Source organism: Olea europaea, chromosome 21 (assembly GCF_002742605.1).
Source record: "Olea europaea var. sylvestris chromosome 21, O_europaea_v1, whole genome shotgun sequence".
NCBI classification, from domain to species: domain Eukaryota; kingdom Viridiplantae; phylum Streptophyta; class Magnoliopsida; order Lamiales; family Oleaceae; genus Olea; species Olea europaea.
The window spans coordinates 2,788,586-2,814,944 of record NC_036257.1 but is presented as its reverse complement, the minus strand read 5'-3'; the positions used below and the strand labels follow the sequence as shown (position 1 = coordinate 2,814,944).

Sequence of the window (26,359 nt, the reverse complement as noted above, 5' to 3'; positions counted from 1 at the left end):
TTGGGGTGGGTTTTAGTGTTGTTTTGGGGTTTTTTTTTTTTTTTTTTTTTTTTTGTTGGTTGATGAGGCCCCTCTAAAGTGACTGCCTAGTTAGCCTTGGGCCAAAATCGAGCTTGACCGAACGCTTCACATGTCCAATCATCATAATTACTTATTGTCGTCATTTTACTTTGGGAAAACAGTCACCATGATTGGCACGAGTCCCTTAACTTCATATCCAGTGCCACCTCTTAGCTTGGCCTTGGACATAGAGGCTATTGCGCTATACCCCAACTTCTATTCCTTTGCTAAGTCACCATAGAATTGGGACTTGTACGTGGGGCGTAGTAATTGGACTTTGCCTAAGTGGCAATACAGCGCTTCATCATTCCTTACCTTTAATTTGTAGTCCAATACCTTCTCTAAATATTTAGAGTGATGCTACATGGACATCCTACTCTACCATTTAGTTTATATCTATTACACTTGAGAGGACCTCAAATCATCTTTACCAAAAACAACTTTAATCCAATTGTTAAAAAACCACCACCTATTCAAGGTGTAAAACATGATGTACAAGTAGTTATTCAAATATTTATATTTGATTTGGGAGACTATAGTATCATTTTGACTTCATTACAATCTCAGCTCCAGTATCAATGAATGCCTTTCCAATTCATCACCACAATCATCTCTCGAAAACACTCACCTCTTTAAGAAGACTAATAAACAAATATTAAAGTCCAATGCCTCGTATGAGTAATCAAACCTTGAGCTTGGAAACTATTGTTATGCCTATGCCAATTAGCGGGTCACGTGTCTACCAGCTAAGCAAATATGTCAAACAAGTACTTCTTCATTTTCAAGGCAATAAGGTCATATAATCTTTTATGACCCTTCTAGTGAGGCTTTAATCATGGTCTAGCCTAGGCCCCGATGGGGGAGTGTCGTATTACAAAACTGTGTAAGCTATATTCGAGCCCATGTATATCCGAACCTGTGTGGTTCGAGAAGAGATAACCCCCCGCAAGTAGGAACTTCAATGAGAAGAGGTGAAGGGAACAGACGAGCCCAACACAAAATCTTCCAGTGAATCTTTTGATATGATTGACATGACATCTTTGCCACTACCGCCATTGTTAGCCTATCCGGTCAAGTCCACAACCACAAACTAAGATGTATGGATAATAAAGTAGTACTAGCATTTATACCTTTTGACCGACTGATGTCTGTTATAGGAAGTGACAATTGCATGGATAAAACCACTTGTCTCCTCATCCAACGACCCCTACTCATGCTCTTACACTATAAAAGCTCGTACTTAGTGTCATCTCAAGGTAATGCAAGTTTAGACTCTCAAACTATAACTTTGCTCTCTTTTTCTGTACAATACTCCCAAAACCAACCCCCTTTTTTAATATTGGAGGCTCACGTCTAAAGCCTTCTCACACTCATATATTTATTCTTCCAACTGACTTGATCGTCAAAGGACACGTGTAACTAACGGTTTATCCTAGTGTGCAGGAATACTTCTTACATGGACGTGAGAGGTATTGGGATCTATTGGCCATCTTAGAGGTAAGTTTTTAGGGGCTAATGGATTGGTGCTCGTTTGTGGGAAAGCACTTTAAAACTACGAACATCCTAGTGATGAATGCCAACAAAAGTTTTTTTTTATACAATCAAGCCTCGAAGAAAGGTTCAAATTCTGGTAAGTACTGATAAAGGGCACTAAGGAAGTGCTGATTGAAATCTGCTAACACAAGGGATAATATCATACCATGAGCTCTAGTCATTATGGCTTTAATAGCATAGGCCACCAGCAAGAGGCTTCTAAAGAATAAGTCCTTCGGACGAATGTCACCACCCATTGACCCCATCATCAATGTCGATAGGGCGGTACTACTATGCGCTTAGCAAGGGAAGTGGGAGAAATGGAGGCAAATATAAGGAACATGGCCCAGTAGAACGCTATCATGCAACAATTACTCATGCAACTACACAGGTAAACAAGCTATGAAGTGCCCCCAACAAGAAGCTTTTCCATAGGAAGAAGGTATAGGGGCCTACTCACATGAGTACGAAAGGAATCCAAGTTCAATTGAGAGGAAAGTGAGAATGGATACGTCTATGATTTATACCCCAGCTCGACCCAGTAGTAACTCGCCATAAGGGGTAGAAGATTTCTTCCCAGAATATACACAAAGACAGAAAGCACAAATGCCTAGAAATAAGTCCTAACAATTACTTCCCAATCAGAGGCATCAAGGATATAGGTAGGGACCCGATCCCCAAGAGGTTAGACTACCTAGAAATAGGAGGGAAAGAAGGGTTGTGGAAAATCCTTGGAACCAAGCTAGGACTTCCCACTGCTTCGTTATCAGGATGAGGAAAGAGATTCAGAAAGGACTTGTAAGTCTCTTGAACTAGACGACGATAACGAGAGTCTTCTATTCTCGCTGCCCACATCTTGAGCCATATCATCCTACCAAAGATACTCAAATATGAAGGAAAGGGAGACCAGACGAAACACCTCAACAATTACAAAACCTTTATGTCTCTTAAAGAAGCCTAGCTAGCACTAAAGTGCAGAGCTTTCTATCTTACGTTGACCAGCGCTATTGAATTTCGATATAACCGCATTCCAATTTATAGCGTCAGAAGTTAGCTGGATCTAAAGAAGGCCTTCTTGAACCAATATCCATCGAGCAAGGATGGTGAGGTCCCTATCCAAAGGTTACAAGACGTGAGTCAACAAGTGGTCGAAACTCTAAAGCGCTATCAGGCTCATTTTATGGATGAAATGACCTACTGCGAGCAAGTCACTGACAGAGAAGGTCTTTCGGCATTAAGATGAGGCCTCAACATGAACACCATCTTATGGAAAGTTGTTCGGAATAAAAACCCCACTACCTACGATGCTTTGGTAAAAACGATGAGGAGTGAAATAGTCAATGAAGAATTGATTGACCATTACAACTAAACCTCATTAGGGCTCCCATCCCTTTGAGGCAGAGATAAGGACTTGTATCACACTTGGTAAGCCAACAATAGACCCAAGATGGACAAACAATCACCCTTACTTCAGGCTAGGCCTTAGTTACTGCTATACTGAACGTGGTACCATCATTGGCTTATGAAAAGGTTAGACCTGATGCACAAGGACAACCTGGTCACTATAGGAGAAGAGAGGACGAGGAAATGAGCTTAGGAATAGGCCATATTGCACCCATCATAGGACTTAAATCATGGCACTAATGACTGCATTTCGAGACCATATCATTTGGAGTCAACAAGCCCACGCAATAATAGAAGAAATGCACGCTTGGGTCCAAGGAATGTACCTTAAGCTAGGTGAGACTCGGAACACAGGCATGAAGTATTGAGGCATTATCCCAAGCATCAATCGCCTTGGCAGAGGAACGGCGAAGACAAGGAGGAGCATAGAGATGTACATAGACAAAAGAAGGAACCCTACACTAATACGAAAAATGACTCCATTAGGGAAATTGACACAATAATTGTGGGGCCCTATGTTGGGGAAGAGTCTAGGAAAGCTAAAAAGAATTATGTTAGAGAAGCTAAGGATCCCCCCATGATGAGTTACTTGGTCAACAGTACTCTTTGTTGAGCAAACGCCACTCCACCAAAACATTTGCACAAGAAGATCCCAGAAACTCACAAGTAGCCCCTGTTGAAGAATTGGAACTTTCTCGGTGTGGAATCTCTCTGGATCCCTAAAAAATGCTCCAAGTTGGAAAGGAACTGAGGTTAGAGAATAAGTAAAAAATTAAAAACTTTCTCCTAAACAACCTAGACGTATTTGCATGGAGGTACAAAGACATGGTGGGCATCGACCCTAAGGTCAACTACCATTGCCTCAATATCGATCCTAAATTTACTCTCTACCAACAAAAAAGAAGGGCTTTGAACCCAGAAGGTATGAAGCTTTGAAAGAGGTGGTGCGGAAGCTGATGTCTAATGGGTTCATCCGGAAGGTGATTTACCCGAAGTGGATATCTAATCTAGAGTTGGTGAAAAACACAACGACAAGTGAAGGGTTTATATAGACTTTTCTAACCTCAACCAAGCATGCCGAAAAGGCAGCTTCCCATTTCTAAGGATTGACAAACTGGTAAATGCCACAACGGGGCATGAGTTGTTAGATTTCATTATGTATACTTAGGGTACAACCAGATCCCTATGCACCCATCGAATGAGGAAAGCACTTCATTTATCATGGATAAAGGCCTATATTGCTACAAAGTCATGCCTTTTTGCTTAAAGAATGTCGAAACTACCTACAAAAAATTAGTGAATAGGATGATTGCCGACCTCATTATCAAAACAATGAAAGTATATGTGGATGATACATTGGTGAAAAGCTTCGAGGCTACAAATCATGTCGAACATTTGGAGGCAGCCTTCAACAGTTTGAAAGAATATCGAATGAGGTTGAACCCACTGAAATGCACCTTTTGGCATAGCGTCTTGGAAGTTTTTGGGCTACATGGTCTAGCAGGGGGGAATAGAGCTGAACCCAGATAAAATTAGAGCCCTACTGAACAAGAAGTCTCCTAGCAAACCCAAAGAAATGTAGAGCTTAACGGGTTAACTTGCAGCTTTGAGCTGATTCATCTCAAAGGCGATCAATTGGTGCCTTTCTTTTTTAAGGTTCTCAAAGGAGGGAGGAGGTTCCAATGGAATGAAGAGAGTGACGTGGCTTTCAAGAGACTGAAAAAGCATTTGGGACAAGCTTCCCCTCCTCTCGAAGCCTAAGGAAGGAAAGGCATTATTGCTATACCTAGTCGTCTCTGTAGAGGCAGTAAGTGCAGTACTCATAAGGGAAGAAAATGGCACGCAGCTGCCAGTTTATTACATAAGCAAGGCACTCTCACCGACAAAATCAAGGTACCCAGATGTGGAGAAGCTTGCTTTCTCTTTGATGATCGCCTCTAGAAAGTTGAGACCCTGCTTTCAAGCTCAAGTATACGAGTACTGACTAACTTCCCACTTAAGCAAATATTGTAGAAGCTTGATGCTTCATATAGGCCTGGATTTTCAGTGAAAGGGCAAGCATTAGCAGGTTTCACAGTAGAATTAACTTGCGCTCAGGAAGTCAACATGGATATAGAATCATCCGAACCACCAATTTGGAGCTTTTTTGTTTGCTCTTTCGGCTAAATAGGTTCTAGGATGGGAATAATGTTAGTAAGCCCATGGGGCATAAGCTTAATTGTGCAATCAAATTTGGGTTTAAGGCCTCTAACAACACTGCAGAGTACAAGGCATTGTTGGCAGGTCTTAGGCTGTCTAGGAAGATACAAGTAAAAAGGTTAATGGTTAGTAGTAACTCACAGCTAGTGGTCAGCCAAGTCAGGGGTAATTTTGCAACAAGGGATAAGAGCATGGAGTCGTACTTGAAAAAGGTCATGGAACTATTATTGTCTTTTGAAAAATTCAAATTAATTCAGATATCGAGGATTGAAAATGTGCATGCTTTACCCTGTTGAAGTTAGCCAATAGTAAAGATTCAGAGTTGCTCAAAGTGGAACCAATTGAACATCTTCCCTGGTCCTCGATCTCAAAAATGGAAGAAGTGATGTGGATTGAAGAAACTCCACTTTGGATGAGACCGATCATCACTTTTCTTAAGGACAAGACCTTACCGGAGGACACAGAAGAAGCCCACAAACTTAGGCGTAGAGCAGCCCACTATCTACCCTAGGACGATGTGCTTTAAAAGAGGGGTTCCTCCTCACCCTTTCTATGATGCACCAGAGGGGAGGAAGCCAATTATGTTATGCAAGAAATCCATGAAGGAGTTTGTGGCAACCACACTGTTTGTCCGGCTCTGGCACATAAACTATTGAGACAGGGTTACTCTTGGCCAACACAAAAAAGGATGCTATCAAATTCGTGAGAAAGTGCAACAACTGCCAACACTTCTCCACTATTCAAAGGCAACCATCTCAAGAGCTGACTGTAGTATCCAGCCTTGACCCTTCGCAAAGTGGGATGTAGACCTCATAGGCCCCCTTCCGAAAGGAAAGAGAAGTGCCAGCAATGCAATTGTCACCATTGACTATTTCACTAAGTGAGTCGAGGCTGAACCCCAAGCAAAAATCACTAAGGCCAACATCTCCAAATTCATCTGGAAGAATATCATCCGTCGGTTCGAAATTTTCCACTCGTTGGTATTAGACAATGGGAGAAGTTCGACAACAAAAAAATCAGGGATCTATGCGAGGAGTTGGGGATCACGAATCACTTCTCCTTCCCCATTACCCATAGGCAAGTGGCTAGGTAGAGGTAGTTAATAAGACAATTAGGTATATCTTGAAAAAGAAACTTGATGCATCGAAAGAGGTGTAGATGGACGAGCTTCCACATGTATTATGGGCAATTCACACTACTAGTCAAATAGCGATAGCGGAGACCCCCTTTTCCATGGCCTACGGTGCAGAAACCATGAGCCCAGTTGAAGTAGGGTTCCGCTCACCTTGTCATTTGCACTTCAATGAAGTATCAAATGAGGAAATAGAATGGTGAGGTTGGATTTTCTTGAAGAAAGAAGAGACGAATCCAAGTAAAATTGGCATATCCTACTAGAGAAAAATGGTGAAGTACTACAATGCAAGGGTCAGGAAGAAATTATTCAGGAGAAGTGACCTCGTGCTGAGGAGAGTTTTCTTGTCATCTAAAGAGCTAGGTGTGGGCAAATTGGGCCCAAATTGGGAGGGCTCTTATCTTATATCTTATGAGCTGAGGCTAGAAACTTTCAAGATCAAGAATTTGGATGGGAAAGTGCAGTCCCACCCTTAGAATGTTGAGCACTTGAGGATGTATTATTAATAAGTGTTTGAATTATTCTCTATGTATGAATTCTCCTCGACTAATATAATTCTATCAATAAAGTTCCTATCCTTTTCTCTATCATATATGGTGAGCCTATATGGTGTTCTAATTAAATTATAACGAGCTCATAAAACTTAAATTGTATGGCGAGCCCATATGTTATTTTGATTGATTATGACAAGCTCATAAAATTAAATTTATATGGCAAGCACATATGATTTGATTGATTATGATGAGCTCATAAAATTAAATTTGTATGGCGAGCCCATATGTTATTTTGATTGATTATGACTAGTTCATAAAATTAAATTTGTATGCTAAGATCATATAAATTTGTATGGCGAGCCCATATGTTATGATTATGACTAGCTCATAAAATTAAATTTTTATGCCAAGCTGATATGATCTAATTAATTATGACAAGCTCATAAAATTAAATTTACATGGAGAGCACATATGATCTGATTGATTATGATGAGCTCATAAAATTAAATTTGTATGGCGAGCCCATATGTTATTTTGATTGATTATGACTAGCTCATAAAATTAAATTTTTATGCCAAGCTCATATGAACTAATTAATTATGACAAGCTCATAAAATTAAATTTATATGGCGAGCCCATATGTTATTTTGATTGATTACGACAAGCTCATAAAATTAAATTTGTATGATGAGGGCATATGATCTAATTAATTATGACAAGCTCATAAAATTAAATCATATGGTGAGCCCATATGCTATTTTGATTGATTATGACAAGCTCACAAAATTAAATTTGTATGGCGAGCCCATATGATCTAATTAATTAAGACAAACTCATACAGTTAATTTTATGCGACGAGCCTATATGTTATTTTAACTAGTTATGACGAGCTCATAAGACTTGTAAAATAAATCTATTTCATTAATGATGACAAATTGTTACAAGGCAAAGGGAACTACACTACTAGGCAAAACCCCCTTCTGGTCCTCCTCCTCTTTGAGCTATTCGCCTTGATCAACTAGGGTGGAAGGTTCCGCTAGAATGAATTCCTCTCTTAGAGGAGCTAAATCAATCCAAGGATGCAGCTCGAATAGCCTTTTAAAAACTTCATTGTATGCAACCCCCTTCTAGTGTAAGCCAAGCCCATCAAACTAAGTCGTCTCATGAAAATGAGCAACATAATTATTAATGGTTGCCCCCTTACCCCACTCAACTACTTCTTTAGGTTGGCGACCTTAGCGGCCAATTCATTTACCTAAGCCCTTAGCTTAGTTTTCTCTTTGTTGGCCACCTCCATGGCCTACGAAGTTATTTTTTATAGATTATCTAATTCTCAACTTACTTCGTCATAGCATTCACCTCAAACTTGCAAAGATGAACTTCCTTCCTCATGTCTTGATCTTTATAAGTAAGGAGTGCAATCTTCGACTTAAATTCAGGATGCTTCACCCTAGAGGTCTCAATGAGTTCATCCGCAGTTGAGGCCTCGACCCTTAATTTCTTATTTTCTATCTCGGCATCTGCCACTCTCTGCTAAAATTCTTGCTTTAGCCTTAGCAGCCTCCTCTTATACATTTGGGCGTTGAGGAAGAAGCTTTGTGAGTGAGCCTATAAGGCGAGACCTGCCTCCAGCATATAGGATTGACAACGGTTCAGTTCAGGGTAGGTTCAGCCAAAACCATCATCGAACCACCAATTTTTTTACCATACTATAACCACACCATAACCAAGTAAGTCAGTTCGGTTCGTATCTCGATTTGGCTCGGTTCGAGCAGTTAGTAACTACGAATAGGGATCGTTGATCGTCAAAGGTCGTATAGCGATGTCATTTATTAGTATCAAATTAAATAATATTAAAAATTATTCGATCTATATGTAAATACGCTAAAGTGTAAAAATCGTATATTTATATCAAATTATAGTACAATACAATCCGAAATAATATAAAATAAATATACATGAGACTTCTTTATGTTATCAATGCTTAATAAATCATTTGTTCGACTAGAAGTAGTTATGAGATTAGATGCACCACTACAAGAACTAGGTTGAGACATCGATTGAAAAAAAATAATTTCACAATTTGTATTAGAGTTAAAATTAATTTTAAAATATAATTAAAGTTTCAATTTTCAATTCCTAACACCAATTTATCACAAATTATAAATTTTCCAATTTCTCATTTTCAATTTTCACAAATCACATATCACAATACTCAAATTAATTTTTAATATCACAATTCACAGTTAATATATTTTCAAATTCTCATATAACACATAAATCACAATTCAATACTCATAAGTCATATCTCATATACAATCTCCATTCATAAAAAGAATAATGGAAAGTCCAATTGTCCAATTAATTTTTTTAATGGGTACTTATAAAAAAAATAACCGGTAATCAATTTGGGGGAGTCGACAACATAAATATCATACCCATCCGGCCTCGAATCGGGTCATTAAAATCAAATATCATATACATCCCATTGCATCATTGGTTCAGTTTTTTTTGCCTCGTTCGGTTCAGTTAATCTCGATTTTCAATTTTAACAGTTCGAGTTGCCATCCCTACCAGCATATCCACTAAGTCACAGGTCTCGGCATATGAAAAGAGTACTTGTCAGTCAAGTACTTGTAGTGAACTCTTGTAGTCGCCTGTACCTCGACGGGAAGCATCTCCATTACTTCGGGGGTGATCTCATCAGACCTACCTCCCAGGAAGTTTCTAGCCTTCCTTTCTAAAAGAGTGCTTTTGCTAACCTCCTAGGCCCTTTTCCATCTTATGAGGCTCCCCTCCTCCTCGATCACCTCTTTCGCCTCCATTATCTTTATGGTGGCGATTGTGTCTGCTTCAATAGGTTTCTTCAATGACTCATCAATTGTTGTTTGGTGCTTTGGTGGAAGAGGGGGTTCAGTGTTTTAGGTGAAGACCAACTTTCTCTTCTTTTCACATCCAGTAGAAGGCTCAACCTTCTCCTTTCCTTTCTTGTCCCTTTTCTTCTCTAGAGGTGGAGATGGGTTCAGCTTTAACATATGGGTTAGTTCATCCCACTGGTTTTTGTAAGTTGAAGAGCCGGAGCTCCAAGGTTTCCTTTTATTCTCCTCGGCCAGATGCATCATGAAGAACATAACAAGCTTCACATACTCTCTCTTGTTATGTTGCTCTGTAAACAAGACAACCAAACAGTTAGCATCATCTTAACACTAGGTCAACTCAAACAACAAGTGGGTCGAGGCTATTACTTACCCTTAGTTGCTTTTAGTGAATAATTCATGAATAAGGCTTGTTTCCCAATTATAGTTCTGAAGAACCTTTTCTTCGAAGGTAGCTCATATATAGCTTTAATGATAGCCCACTCGACGAGTTGAGCTTGAACCAATCAACTCCAATTGCACAAGATACGACTTAGAAACATACATACAATGTAATAAACAAGGAACTTTCAACTAGAACTAAACTCACTATACTCGTGGTATTGGGTCGGCACAATTATCTCTACGATCGCATCCCGCTCTACCATTTGCTAGCAACCCCTAATCTAGAACAATGAGGACTTTCAGTTCTTTATCGAGGTAAGAGTGCCCCAGATGAAGGAAGAATGTGAACCCTAGGGGATAATACAATACCACCCCTTGCAATCTTTTCCCCACTAGACGCCTGAGGTTGAAGGAACGTTTGGAACACATGAGGGGACATATCCTCGCCAAAAGTAACCTCCTTCTAGAGGAGGAAGGCCCCTACCATTTGGCTCCATGCATTTGGAACTAATTGGATGGGAGCCAAATTATACTACTTAAGTAAAAATTTGAAGAATGTGAGCAGAGCCAACTTCATCCCCTTACTTAGAATAGCTTCACTCATCGCAGCACACCCCTTCCTGTGATAACATGCTCTCTCATCTAGGGTCGGCATGAACATCTCAATCGTATCAAGGATCCTATATCTCTCCCTGAAAGTGCCTAGTTCGCTCTCCTTCACACAGGTCGGCGATAGTGAGGCCCCCACCTAATGCTATAATCTATGTGCAATTCCTATATCATCCATGCACTGTGAGGACCCCCACTGCCTCCATGATTCTCTCAGCGGGAATAACTGGGGGTAAACCAGCCTCAACACAAATCAGGTCCATATTTATCCCCATAGAACCTCTTCCTGGGGCAATTTTCTTTAAAAAAGAGGCCATAGATGTAACTAGATCAAAGAAAATTGTTTATTACTTACTCAAGTTATGGAAGCCTTGAAAGCCTAATGATGGTCGCTGGAAAATAGATGAAGATAGCCGAAAAGTCAAGAAAAATTACACACGCTAAAAATTGGAACAAATGAAGAAGCCCAACCCTTTTTACATATGCAGGCAGACGACAAGTCAATTGTTAGATTAACCAAACTCAATCTAAGTCGTACATCTATATAGGCATCAAACGTCCTAGAATGAAAGGGCGCCTATTTGAATTTTGAATTAACGGCCACAATGGACTTGTGCTTTACACACACTGTGAATACAAGTCTTCTTTGCCAGTTGTACTAAGCATCATTCTGACGCAGTAAATGCGCACGAATTACAAGTACTGGGAATTGTCAACTTGCAATGCTATTGTATCTTAGGAATTAGCATGGTTTTCAAATCAACAGCCACGTATTTTCGATAGACTCAACATGCTCGACCCTTTTGCGACAACCTTGCCTCTTTCTTATGAAGCCTAATCATAGGCTCGACTCTATTGTAAAGACCTCGCCACTCTCCTATGAGCCCTTATCACAAGCTTCGGGTCACACTAACAGGCTCAACCCTCTCACTACGGCTTCGCCTCTCTCCTATGAGGCCTTATCACATGCTCCGGGTCATACCAACAAGCTCGACTCTTTCACAAAGGTCTCGCCTTTCTTATTCGGCCTTATCGCAGGCTTCGGGTCACACCAACAGGCTCAACTCTGTTGCGACGGCCTTGCCTCTCTCCTATGAGGCCTTGTCAAAGGCTATGATTCATAACAATAGGCTTGACTCTTTCGCGAAGGCCTCGCCTCTCTTGGACACCTCGCTTATGTTTCTTTTTAAGCATTCTCACAAGTTTCGGTTTGTTCGCCCAAAGCTCCATCAACGTTCGAGTCCATGCATTATATAAATAATCATGCCTAAACTTCGGGGACTATTGTTATGATGTACTCTTTTCTCCCTTTTTCCCCTTGCAACCTTCAAGTCTACGCACTATATAAATAATCATGCCTGGACTTTGGGGACTATTGTTATGACCCTTCTAGTGAGGCTCTAATCATGGTCACCCCAGGCCCCCCTGGGAGATATGTCGTATCACAAAACTGTGTGAGCTATATCCGAGCCTAGCTATATTCGAGCCCATGTATATCCAAACCCATGTATATTCGAACTCGTGTGGTCTGGGGTGAGTTAACCCCCTCACAAGTAGAAACCTCAATGAGAAGAGGTAAAGAAACAGGACGAGCCCAACACAAAATCTTCCAGTTAATCTTTTGATATGATTGACATGACATCTCGGCCATCGCTGCTACTGTCAACATATTCAGTCAAGTCCACAACTAAAAACTAGGTTGTGTGGGTAATGAAGTGGTATTAGCATTTATACCCTTTGACTGACTGATGTTTGTGATGTCTATAATTTGACACTATTAGGCTTAATATGTGAGCCATTAGGATGAAGTCACATATCAAGTATTCAGAGAACCTCAATTGTTTCTCTTTGTCAATAAGTGCTCATACATCGTGTCATTTGAAGGTAATTGATATTTGGTCATTCTTAATCTAGAAATGCAAACTCAACCCCTGCCTTTCTCTGTTTCCGTGTTCCTAATCACCAATTCTTTGTCCAATATTTTATTTGAGCATCAGACCGTACTCGATCGTGCCTCCCCCTTAGTCTTCAAAATTGAGTCTTGTGCTTCTAATGTGTCGAACTATGCAGGTCACGTAGAGGGGAAAGAAGTGGAGATATGTTGACATGAGTCCCATCCAAATTCAAAGGACAACAAATGCCAACACCAATTACATGAAATATAAAAGCTGAGTAGACAATTCATACAAGTGGAAAGGAAAGGTACTTTACATTTTATTTGATGATCAGAGACGAAAGTCAAGAAATAAAAATTTCAAAGACTTTCAAGAAAAAATAGAGATGTTTCTTGCCTCACCCTCAATAGTTATTCAATATAGAAACTAGTTATGAGAGATTCGGAAATATGAAATCATAAGCTCCCAAGCAATGGGAGGAGCCAGGTCTCTAACCGCGTACCTACTACTAAAATATTATATTGAATGAGTTACTTGTTGTAGATTAAATAAATTTGTAAGTGTTTAGTGCATTCAACTTGTTCCTAAAACTCAATTTTTGCTTGTGAATTTGATGCTGCTATAACTTTTGGACCATATCTGATTTAGATTAAAAAATTGTTAAAATTTAAGTCAAATTATCAATTAATTTCAACCAAATTTTATGTGACTCTCAATTCTCAATTTTATCAACTTTCAACTATACATTTTATTAATTTTTATCAAAATTTACTAACAATCTAATATTTAACAGGAGTAACAGGGCATGATTTGGCACTACCGCTAAGGAAAAGAATAATTAAATAGTGATTCCAACGTGTAGTAAACAATATTTTATTGACAGCCATTTAAAGAAGCTCGGCTCTCCATCACCTTTTTGCTTGCTATATTTACAACAATCCCAATAGCTGCGTTGAAGATGATCTCATGTTTAACATAATTACTTTGTTGGACTAAGCAAGAAAGTACTACTAGCACTTTGACAAACAAAAGCAGAAACTTCTGCCTTTCAGCAGATTTTCGGCCAAAATTAAATGTTTATACAAAAAATTAGCCACGGTTTGATGAAACTTATATATCAAATGATATAATCTTATGTTCAACCACACATTCTAGTAAAGTCACAACTAATATGTTATGTGTATTCATCACCCATTTTTATATATTTCTAAATTAAACAATTTATAAGTTCTTCTCAATGGAAGCTTAAGGATAAAATCCATTATAGGTTACACAAAAACATTAACATATAAACTTGAATTACTACTCTAGAGTTATGCTAGAAGTACAATTTCTTGTACAATTTGGTTGAAAAGGGTGCCGCCACTTGACCTCCTTGTCAACCAAATTGTACAAATAGAATAATTCACTCTTAAAAGGGTTAGCATTCCAAAATGTAACCCCAAATATATATATGACCAAAACCCAAAATTTTCAAACAAGCGATTTCATTCGTCTAGATTTTCAAACTAGCTATTGAATTTCAAAATTGGTTCACCAATTCACGGAGTTCACCTTTTACGATAAAACCCTTACTCAAGGTTTTAGAGTTTCATTTTAAAAAGTCAACCCCAATAAAAATAGTCTCTGTCCATATATGTTGATCAGTATTTTTATATCGGATGTGAGATTATATCATGCCTAATTTAAAACAACTTCAATAAAGACCTACAAGCATAAAAGACTCCTACAAAATGAATATGGAAATTTCTCTTTCCAGTATATATTTTCCAGTTCACAATACCAGATGCAAACTACTCATGTGAATATAACATTTTATAACAAATCCTACTTTTGATTGAATCAGCCACTGTTACAATTGCTACAGCAAACTTTACAACAAGAAACCATAATTCATATCATTTCAGATACCAGATGAGACAGAGATAAAGGCTGCATTCTAAGCTTTCTTATTTTCTGGACAAGTAATTTTCGTATCCATCACAAAGAAAACGTAAATTGCATAATTTCACCTCAATGAAAGATCTCTGCTGTCTTCTGCGAAAACATAAACCCTAGCCATTTAATGTATTATTGTTTTACCTCCTTTTACAAATTCACAATATAAAGCTATACTACCTACCTTAGCAGCTAGAAAGGTAGTCCTCAAGCATGTCTTGTTGCATCATCATGCAACTGAGCAGTTCTAACATTGCTTTCCTCCTGCAGAGCAGAAGGGCCATACAATAAATACACTAAAGATAAGTTGAACAGTCTCATCTGAAAGCTTAAATGATTAGGTAAGGGACACATATATTTCTTGAGATCCCCCGATTAAGTAAAGCCCCTATTAATCAATTATGTATGACCATTGAAAATAAATTGGTGGGCCACGGGAAGGTTGGTTATACAAGTTTGGTTAACATAGAGAATTTCTAACTTTTGAATTTGACACGCCGCCCTCATGTGCAGACCTGAGTCACATTTTTATTGAAGGGCTGATGCATGGATTTACCAGATGAGACAGAGATAAAGGCTGCATTCTAAGCTTTCTTATTTTCTGGACAAGTAATTTTCGTATCCATCACAAAGAAAACGTAAATTGCATAATTTCACCTCAATGAAAGATCTCTGCTGTCTTCTGCGAAAACATAAACCCTAGCCATTTAATGTATTATTGTTTTACCTCCTTTTACAAATTCACAATATAAAGCTATACTACCTACCTTAGCAGCTAGAAAGGTAGTCCTCAAGCATGTCTTGTTGCATCATCATGCAACTGAGCAGTTCTAACATTGCTTTCCTCCTGCAGAGCAGAAGGGCCATACAATAAATACACTAAAGATAAGTTGAACAGTCTCATCTGAAAGCTTAAATGATTAGGTAAGGGACACATATATTTCTTGAGATCCCCCGATTAAGTAAAGCCCCTATTAATCAATTATGTATGACCATTGAAAATAAATTGGTGGGCCACGGGAAGGTTGGTTATACAAGTTTGGTTAACATAGAGAATTTCTAACTTTTGAATTTGACACGCCGCCCTCATGTGCAGACCTGAGTCACATTTTTATTGAAGGGCTGATGCATGGATTTAAAAAAAAAAAAAAAAAAAAAAGGAGGTGACAGCTCAACTGAATCTGGGTCTCCTGCTGGCTTTGATCCCACCCATGTCGAACCATTAATTATATACACTTAGACTTCAACAAGATCACATGACAGTACAATATTTATGGCTCTCAAGGGTATGGCAAACTAACCCGAATGCCATACGGGAAACTTGGAGTGCGGAAAAAATCCATTTGACCCTGCAAGCATGAAGTTACCATAATTTTTTTATCTCACCAGATTGAATTTGATTCACCAAAAACAACAACCAAAGGTGAGAAATTCAAATACCAATCCATGTACAGTTTGTTGATTGCCATAATAGCCATCGTGAGTAGGTGCAATAGAGTTCAGCTGGCCCTAAAAAAGAAAGCAACCACATGTCCTTTACTCAGCATGTCATAAGAGAAATAACTTGGTCTTTTTGTTAGACTTGATAATGATAACATACTAGTCCCTGAATGGTCTGTTGGTTCCCATAGTAGTTATCACGAGTGGGAGCCATCAAGTTTAACTGTACCTTCACAAACCACAGACTGTCACTTAGGAGTAACCACACAGCTTCAATATGTTAAGAGTAATTCTTTGATTAAATCCCTCACCATTCCTTGTACCCCTTGTTGAGCTCCGAAAAATCCATCAAGATTCACTGGTCGTGAACTCAGTTTCTCCTGCACATATAAAGTATTTGTTACAAGGGAGCAAAGAAAAAAGGCAGGTTGCAACTCCTAATAACAACTTTTCAGTGCTAATAATAGTATTATGTTCGCACAGTATGAGAAACAGTAAATAAGTTAATTGTTCACTAGGACAAACCATTGGTTGCAAGCTTTCAGGTGTACCAACAGGCATAACATCTGGCTCCATGTTTGCCTGAAATACACAGAATGTATCATGAAAAAAATAAAATAAGAGTAACCAATGCAATTCCCATTCATTACGAACCTTTCGTTTCTTGGTTGCATGTTTCTTCCTATTTGACTTGCTCAGATTTCCACTTAGATTATCTTCTTCAAGGCAGAGAAGACCAGGTGACATAGATGTGCAAGCTTCTATAAGATTTTTATTTGACTTGTTGACACTCAAACAATTCTCAAAAGCATCATCAAAGACACGGTGCGTTATATTATAAGTCTCCTGAGACAAAGATCCTTCTTCAATCAATTTCATTGCTCGTTGACATAAATCATTATAGCGCTGTAACCTCGACTGAACCTGTTCAGATCCTTCTCTCATTGAGTAACTGCTCTTGGCATCCTTAGTCCACCGTTTTAAAATATACTGTACTGGGATATCAGAAATGCCACAGATTTGAAGAACAACCATTGCATGCCTACACAGGAAACCTTTTGATTCAAATAAATGGCACGTGCAGGACACTTCCGATTTCACCTCATTCAACATGACAGTGAATTCCTGAGTTTTTTCAAAATCTTGAACTTTAAAAGTAATGGTTGCATCAATTTGATCCACTCTCCTGGGAATACAAGCAACTCCACCCAAAACTTCAGTTTGAAATTTTTTAAACACAACCTGAGTGTATATCCCAGCTAACTGTTTCTCAAACGGCGAGGGAGACTTCAGAACAGGTTGTTTGTTCGACGTATCAGATGATGCTTTTGCTTCCTCTTCATACCTTTCTTGTAGAATTGTTCCATACTGTTTAACAAATTCTTGCACGGTGGTCTTCTTATGTACATACTTGTCAAAGAAAGAGTTCACACTCTCTGATCTCTGAACTGTAGACATCCCAGCTAAAACTGCGTTTTTCATAAAGATAGGCACCCATTTAGATCGATCTCCATATAATGACTGAATCAGGTCATTTTCTCCGAGTCCAAAGGTGTCAACCAATTCATTCCATGCGTTTTCAAACTCCTTATCTGTCAATGACCTGTAGATGCATTCTTCAAATTTCACCATGAAATTTCCAGACTGTCTGATAACATGATTCAGTATTTCAGAAACCTTCCCCATTATGTGCCACAGACAGAAGAAATGGAGAGCAGATGGAAAAACCTCTGAAATGATTGATTTCATGACTTTGTCTTGGTCAGTAATAATTAACTTTGGAGCTAGACCACCCATTGCTTTTAACCATGTTTTCATAACCCAGGAATATGTAGCTGCATTTTCATCAGATACCAAAGCACATCCAAGTAGCATGAATTGATAGTGTTGATTGACCCCAATAAAGAGAGAGAGAGGCATTTTATACTTGTTTCTAATATAGGTAGTATCAAAAGATACAACATCATTGAAAAAGATGTAGTCATGCCTACTTTTGGCATCAACCCAGAACAAAGTCTTCAGGCATTGATTTTCATCAATGTCCACTGCATAAAAGAAGTTCGGATTCAGACTCTGCATCTGGATAAGAAGCTCCAGCAACATTCTCATCTCTCCCACTTCCAAAGCCATATTCCTGCATTTATCGAATGGACTACTGGAATCATGCTTGAGACCAACCGCGCTTTTGTATTCAGCAAACTGCCTAGCCATTGCAGCATACATCCTTCCTGTTTGTTCGCTTACAGCTTGGGCAGGTAGTAGTTCATGATTATGCTCTTTCTCGAATCTATGTATTGTCCATTTTCCATCCGGCCTTCTCTTAACATGCATGCTTGCCTTACAATCTGTCTTTGAACATGCACGCCGACCTGTAGCATTCTCTTCATCCTGCTTGCTTCCTTGTCTACTTCGTGCCCGGTTTAAGGATTTCTCATATTCACGCTTTGTACCATATCTAGAGCATGCAAATTTTGCATCAATGAATTCCCTCGATATCTTTGAACGGCGGCTATTCTGAATTGCAGTATTGAATCCCACAGACCTAGCATATTCTTGATAAAAAGCATATGCATCTCCATGTGAGCCAAATTCCATACCAGGAAGTGGCTCAAGATTTGTCACATAATCTATATCTGCTATGATAGAATTCATGTCCTCTCCACCTTCAGCCTGTAACTTTTCCCTAACATCTGCCATATCTCCACCAACTCCATCTATGCTGGGTGGTTTCTCTTCACTATCTAGCATATTAACAAAACCATTTGGTTCATCTTCTTCCTTATAATTGTCTCCAGAAGGCAATCTCAGATCTATGTCCATGGCCAACCTATATGCTTTCACTTAGCTCTTGCATTCAGCAAGCTGAACAGAAAAAGTAAAAAAGATAAGAATTTGAGCCACTATACATTTATAGATTATACTAGAAAGGGCATGTATAGTATGCAAGGTTAAATAGGATTATACAAGATTAAGGAAGAGGCGTACGAAATGATTGTCCATTGTCCAGTTAGTCATATCCAATTCTGCTTATCAAACATGCCCATAACATGCAGTGTATGACCAATCTGTACGAATACAGGTTTTTAAAGATATTTGAAAATTCTAGAATTAAGGTTTTGATTGTGTGTCTTCACATGCTGAATATAACAAACAGTTCTAGCAATTACCTCACCCGGCAACTACTTAAAATTGATTTCAAAGCCTTAGTTTTGGCTGCAGAAAATTCAAACTCTATATGTTCTCTAGGATTAGCCGCTACAAAATGCCTAGGAGAATAACATGCTTTTAATTTCAACTTTGAAGGATAGTCGAACGCCCCCCAATGCACAATAGTGTCTACGGGGCTATCTGGTCGTCTCCAGATGTTCTCTCCCCCTAAAAAGCCTCGGACAGCTCGGCTGAAGTGGCCAGTATCGGTTCGTCTATCCTCACTATCTCCAACTCCCTCCCCAAAGTTCCACTACCCTCAAAGGCCATTTTTAATGGAGAAGAAGCAAAATAATTGGGAAAATACTTACGAAGGTCAACTGAAAATGGTGTTATACCGCCGGAGAGTTCGAAATGACTTTGTGGAAGTCGTCTAAAAGCTTAAGAAAAGCCAAGAAGTCACAGGAGAAGGTAAAATTCGCAAGAAAATCGCCGAAAATCGCAAAGAAATTTGAGAGCAAAAGTGTTTTCTGAGTTACAAGAGTGAAAACCTTCGAATGACAACAAGGCATCCTTTTATAAGGAGCCTCAGATGATCTACACCGTTGAATTCAAATGCTATCAATCTGGGCCGTTGATCGCATCACAAATCTAGGCCGTTGAAATGAAATGTCAGATTTGATCAACGCCCAAGATTTAGCTACGACTCTCACGCAAGCACCAAACGCGTCGCCTCGAGCTTCAACAGCCGTGTTTACCATAATTAGCCACAGTAGCCTTTTTTGAGAATAAACATCACATCCAACTGTCCTCCTTGAAAATACGCGACGACCGTCACATCATTCAAGATTACAAATTGCATGCTTTGGATTGAAACTCCTCAGCTTTACAAATCTTCAACCCTACCGACGACGGGAGTCCACTGTGGGCCATTACCTCGATCTCAGCATTGCAAAATCCTTACAAAGTTTCAAGCCATCTCCCAAGCGTCGTCCCCTATGAGTCAGAGCATTGGTCGCGGAGGAGCTTCTCCATCAGCTTTACAAAGTTTCAACCCTCCTGACGCGAAGTCCCATGTGGGGCCATCGCCTCGGTCGTAGCATTGCAAAAACTTCACAAAGCTCCTAGCCATTTCCCAAGTGTCGTCCCCTGTGGGTCAGCGCATCGATTGCAAATGAGCTACTTTATCAGCTTTACAAAGCTTCAACCCTCCCGACATAGAGTTCCCTGCGGGTTATCGCCTCGGTCGCAGCGTTGCAAAAGCTTCACAAAGCTTCAAATCATCTCCCAAGCCGTCGTCCCCTGAGGTTTAACGCTTCCGTAGAGATGACAAACCTACACTCAAAAATGGCAAGCATACACAACCGGACAAAAAAGTCCACGAATGATATAAATATTCATCCCTGAACTTGGAAAACCATTGTTACGCCCCTCACTAAGCCACCTCAGTGAATCACGCCTACTTCTCAGTGAGGTGCCACGTCTCGAGTCGAAGTGGTTCCAAAGTGACATGAGCCTCGCTCGAACCTCAAGTTGTCACCAAAGTAATTGTCGAGGTGTCCTTACCGAAGTGTGGGAAGTGTCGAGGCTCCGCAGCCAGTTTCAGAGATGTATCTTTGTGTCAAGATCCTCTTTTGTCTGCATGGATTGATTGATGTGACATCTCAGCCTTATGTCAACTCACAACTCAGACGAATTAATTACCCGCCCCTTCTAAGATGCGGTTGATTAACGCCTATGAGCAGACACCTCACACCGTTAGACACATACACGTGTCACATATCCAACAATACCTTTGGCCTATAAATACCAAAGGTTTATCAAGAGGCAAAGGTAATGAATCTTTCTCATATTTGGCACTCCATACTTAAGTAAAATATATTCTCCTCCCCACTCTCTTGCACAATTCTGGTACCGTTCTGATCACCGTCCATTGACTTGACCATCGGTGTATATATGGTCATAACACTTCCGTTGGTTCCGGCCATGTGTGTTTGACCGTTTGCTATTATGAGCAGGGAGGAACATGTGGTGTGGCTCTCGCCACGTGAAAGGTCCAATTCACAAGATCAACACTAATAATATATAATTAATGTGAACTGCATCAATTGCCTCAAGAAAACAAGCCTACTTAACAAATTTGATTGAAACCAAGCCAGATACCATACTAAAAAATCTCCAGTTATTCAATTTTAGGCATTCTACGAAGACACAGTTGTATAGAACTAAAAGTCTTCATGGATTCAATTAGTTCTTTATCCCTCTTCAAGGGGGGATTAAATTGTATGCATGCAATGGATAACATGTTTCTTGTAGATGCCTAAATATGTAAAAGCTCACATGAGATCAGAAACCTACGGAAACAAAATTCATTATCCGAAAATGAAATTTTCTTATTTTAATATAATTCAACCAAGGCCTAGTCAAAGAAGAATTTCAAGAATTTCAAATCCTAGCTTTTGGAACCAAAAAATTCAAATTTGAACTCCAAGTTTGAGACAAGTGGGAACCACTTTTGGGTTACTTCTGAACTAAGTAGTTCTTTACGTTGGTTTTTTGTCAAAGACAAAAAGAATTTAAGCTGATTATCCTGCACTAACAATTTGGCAGCTCATGCTTTATTTTGTCTGTTCCAAAGATAAAAGTTTTATGTAGTTGGAGTTTCCTATAAACACTTTTTAAACTTTCGTCAGTGGCAAAGATCCTAGAAGCAGCATTCTTACAATTACAAACAAGAACTACATTTATCTTCAAACAATAAAACACCTACTCACTTGACTAATGGGAGCCCAAAAAACTAAGACCAAGTCGTGTGAGCCAGTGCTACATCCACTAAAACTAATTCGCTGGATACTTCCAAAACAAGCATAGAAAGTTCTACAGAACTTAGCTAAATGAACAATGTTTGTTATCGATCAATAGTGCACAGAAAGGTTAAAAATTAAATTGCTCAGAGCTAATAAAACAAGATTACTTAGGCTCAATATTATATCAGAGAACAAAAGAATTGTACTTAATCAAGATTTCTAACTATTTTCGGAAAAAGTGCTAAGCAGAATTTGCTAAACTTGTCAGGTATCCACGAGTTCATTTGTAAAACATATATACCATTGCCAAGATCAGAACCCGCATCAAATATTCTAATTCAATCCGTGCACATGAAAAAATAGAATTCCAAACCACTGCTTCCTGCTACATTAATCCAACAACTACAAAACATCCCAAAAAGGGGGAAAAACTTTACACTCACAAAAGGTTCAAAACAATAACATCCAAACATGGCAATTCATATATCAAATAACAAAAGAAGCCCCACAAATATGAAAACAGGTAACATAATAAAAAATTAACTATTTCAATCAAACAAACAAACAAAAAATTTGATGCAGAAATGATAAAAGAAGTGGTGAATTATCATTATAGTCGATATCTGACTAAAATTTGAAGGGATCATGACATAGAACAGAGGAAGAAAAATTGACAAGAAAGAGAAAAAAAGTGATATAAGGGTTGGGGTTATGGAGGTAAAGGAGGTGGCAGTACCTGTAATTTGACGGAGTATATATCTCGCTCTTGATCTGCAAAACTGCAAATGCCAATCCACACGCGAGGGTTTGGGCGAGTGGATGCTTTTTCTCCAATTCTGCTGATTAGGGTTTGAGAGCTTTTTTCTCGCTACTCGTCGTCTCTCGCGCGTGAACACTGGACAGAGAAAAGGTTAAGGGCATGTTTGAGTCCTTTATTTTTTTTACTTTATTTATTTTTTAATTTTATAAAATAGATTTTGAAATAACAGATTCATAGAGAATGTGTTATTAAAACAAAGAAAAAAAAATTTTGAATTTCTGTGTAAAATTATTTTATTAAAGAATGTGTAATTAAAAAAAATATATATTTGAAAATTAATGCATATCTAACAAGGACTAAATATATTAATTTTTCGAATGCAATTATAATACTAGAAAAAAGTAGTGTTATTCACTAACTTATAAGATTTGAAGTAACTTGACCGCCATGTTTTTTAGGTGGTCACGTCAAATATTATATTTAGTACAAAAGCCTAAGTTACTAATTATTGAGGAGCTGTTTGAGCCTCATTATTTGTAGATTATAATGAGATAAATAATATTTTTTTAAAAAATAAGTAGTTGAAAAGTTTTTAATTTACGTGTAATATTTTTTTATTGATAATTGTGTGGTTAAAAGTATGAGAGAGAAAAATTTAATTTAATATAATGAGAAATAATAGGGCTCAAACGGGAGCTCATTACAATGGTCTTTTTAACATTAAAAGATAAAAATATCCTTTATTTCAAAATTAAAAAAGTGGAATTTCTCCCTAGACCCCGACTCGAAAAACCTGACCACCCGGACCCGCCAAGCCCTGTTAACAAGATCTACTGTGATTTCTTCATAATTTGAATTTTTTCAATACATTAAAAGAATTTTTGTTTAAATCTTTGAATATTCTGAAAACATAGTATCTATCACAAAAATTTCGAACCTTGAAGAAGAAACCTTGAATATGGAGATGGATGCAAAAACCTTGAAGAATGGCGATGGAAATGGAGATGGAGAAGATGAAGAAATATTTAAGATTAGGGGAGGAGAGATTTTAAAATTTATGACATTCTTCAAATTCTCAACATTCAAAATGAAGGTAAAATGGGATAACTTTGAAAATGGCTGATAATTTCCTCCTATTTTTCACAATAGCCTTTCTTATCAAAAGTACTATATTGCCCTTAATGAAATTATTTACAATATCTATCTTATATCTTTAAAGAATTATCAATCAGGTCCTATATCTATATTTTTCAATCTTTTGAACACCTTTAAATATTCTTTATAGTTCTTCAAAGATTATAGGTTGACCTCTCTTAGTTATGTATTCTTTAAATAATCCTTCTGAGATTTCTTCTTGTATATTTGTATGTTTAGTTATAATATCTTCTACTTTTCTTATTTTTCTGCTAGTTCCTACAGGATCAAATCTTATATTATTTCTACAATTATAATCTATATCTCTGTATATTTCTTCTATTTTTTCTCTACCAGCAGGAAATATATCATCAGATTTTTTATCTAGTTTAAGTAAGAACGAAACATCTTTTTCATCTAAAAATAAAATAAGATTATTACCATTATTAGTAGTGGAAGTGGATGCTTGTGAATTGTTCATGAAAATAATTAAAGCATAAGCATGTAAAAACAAGTAAATAACTTACAGTAATCAAGTGGAAATAAACAGGTTTTCCCTCCAGTATGCTCTTATAGATGCTTTGCATGTACTTAATCAATCTTCTGAATCAAGTAAAGATTTAAAATGTTTCGAAATCATTTGGGTCCACAACTGCTTCCACAAAAGGCTTTTCAATTAAGGTTGCATTTCTCATTCTAGAGAACTAGCCGTGTTTCCACAGACGCTATCTCACAGTATCCAGAGTTTCTGTTTTCACCTCTATCCAAACTCTTTTCAGAATCAAGTTTCTACTTGGAACGAAGTTTTAAAAGATAATTCACACATAAGGTGCTACAATTTTTGTTAGAAGACTGCCTTTTTCCCCTAACCATTTATCAAATACGGGTACTTTGGCATGGCTAACATCCATTCAAAATCAAAGTTTTGAAAATCTTTTAAAATCTCTATCTGTACTGCCGAGGAATCATGAGAAACTTAACGAAATCCTTTTATGTAAGCTTTGTTGAACATAACAAACTTTACTTTAATATTCATGAACTGAAATTGTACATGCTTGCAAACTATATTTACATACCTTTGGTACTCGCCTTATGAAGTTTAGAACTCCATAAGTGATTACCTTATTACACGCTTTCCTATCTTCAAGCTATCTAATATTTTTCTGAATACAAGTAGTGTATACAGATTACAAAGGGTTTCCCTCAAATGTGTTTAAGAGAAATTATTTCAAGGTTTTTTTTTGAGATTCCTTCCTTCTTCCTTCATGCCTTCTTTTATAGGAGATTTTGGAATTTTATCTTGGACAGGTGTTTTCCTTTTTCTTTGTTGAGTAGCTAGGCCATCTTATCTCCACCGAATTCTTCATTGTCTTCTTATTAGGTGGACCGCTTCTTTTGAAAGTAGATGCCTTATCTTTTGAGTTTGTCTGCCACTTGTAACTATTGGTGAGGAGTAGTTACAATTATAGAGACTTTTCTTGTATTATCTTCTGTCTTCTAGTAGCCACAGTTTTTCTTTAATAAATTTCTTTATTAAAGTAGTGATAAAGGGCTACTTTAGTCACCATCACTTCTCCATTTTCGAATTAAAGAATTCTGCAGGGAATTCTTCATCATTAAGAGATGCTTGACTCATATCTTCAACAACACAGTATTCACAATGGTGATCACTGTAATTCCAGAGTAATTTACATAGTTCTTTAGCCATATCCTCTGATCCGTGCACTTGGTTGGATATAATTGCCGATAATAAATGATCAAGATAACAAATATCTTCTTCTTTGGTATCCATCCTTGCATTGGAATAAATAATATGATCTTCAGATGGATAAACCCATATTTTTTCTTTCTCAGTAATAATTTGAGTTACATGTTCAAATATCTCTTTATACCCTTTTGCTCTCCTGTAGGGCATCATATTTAGAATATCTTGATATCCATTTTTAACAACCTTTTGATTGGCTGGTAAAAAATGTTGGTTTGTTAGTCCCATTTTGATCACATGGAACGATGGATGCATATATTCAAGAACAGGATCACATTCCATTGTTGCTGAATGAAATTTGATATATATATATTTGTTGTTTTAACAATTTCAGTATATCTTTTAACAGCTTTCCTAATGTTGGCTGGAAGCTGAGCTATCTCCTTGAAATCTTTACTAGGATATATACAAAGTATATTTCCTATTTCAAAGCAATTTCGAACCCAGTTGTAAGATCCTTGCTTGGATATATACAAAGTATATTTCCTATCTCAAAGCAATTTCGAACCCAATTGGCTGGTGCACCTGGATAGAAATTTATCTTGTTGTATTTTGAATAGTGGAGAGTCTTCATCCACTTTCCAATTTCCAAATACCAATCCGATAGAATGTTAAAGATAACAATAAACAATGTTACTTCTTCATAACTATCTTTCCTAGGCATTTTTGCTTCGTGACATATTTTGACAATATCTTTAGGATCTATCCTTTCAATAGAAAGTTTGGATTGAGTTTGGCTCTGTGAAGAGCTACCTTCTCTTTTGATATCTTGAATATCTCTA

The 26,359-nt window shown here is 37.9% G+C and overlaps 1 protein-coding gene and 1 long non-coding RNA gene across 9 annotated transcripts; both read right to left on the bottom strand.

Moving 5' to 3' along the window:
• Positions 1 to 14,320: 14,320 nt before the first annotated feature.
• Positions 14,321 to 15,040, bottom strand: LOC111370396. The gene is made up of 2 exons (XR_002698406.1): positions 14,709 to 15,040; positions 14,321 to 14,623 (listed from the first exon to the last, which is right to left on the bottom strand). It is a non-coding gene; the product is annotated as an uncharacterized LOC111370396 (long non-coding RNA).
• A 44-nt stretch (positions 15,041 to 15,084) lies between these two features.
• On the bottom strand, positions 15,085 to 22,828 carry LOC111370394 (protein FAR-RED ELONGATED HYPOCOTYL 3). Of its 8 annotated transcripts, none has more exons than XR_002698404.1 (9): positions 22,655 to 22,828; positions 16,619 to 18,826; positions 16,490 to 16,546; positions 16,276 to 16,344; positions 16,194 to 16,209; positions 15,965 to 16,033; positions 15,826 to 15,873; positions 15,292 to 15,371; positions 15,085 to 15,206 (listed from the first exon to the last, which is right to left on the bottom strand). XR_002698404.1 is itself a non-coding variant. In XM_022992077.1 (9 exons), exons 2-8 carry the CDS (start codon positions 18,782 to 18,784, stop codon positions 15,315 to 15,317), a joined length of 2,535 nt encoding a protein of 844 aa, XP_022847845.1. In that variant the 5' UTR covers positions 18,785 to 18,826; positions 22,655 to 22,828; the 3' UTR covers positions 15,085 to 15,206; positions 15,292 to 15,314. The 8 variants fall into 8 exon arrangements, 6 of the variants coding, with proteins under 6 accessions (XP_022847845.1, XP_022847850.1, XP_022847849.1 ...); XM_022992077.1 differs by lacking the exon at positions 16,194 to 16,209 and adding an exon at positions 16,125 to 16,193; XM_022992082.1 differs by lacking the exon at positions 16,194 to 16,209 and adding an exon at positions 16,125 to 16,187.
• Between the last annotated feature and the right edge of the window lie 3,531 nt (positions 22,829 to 26,359).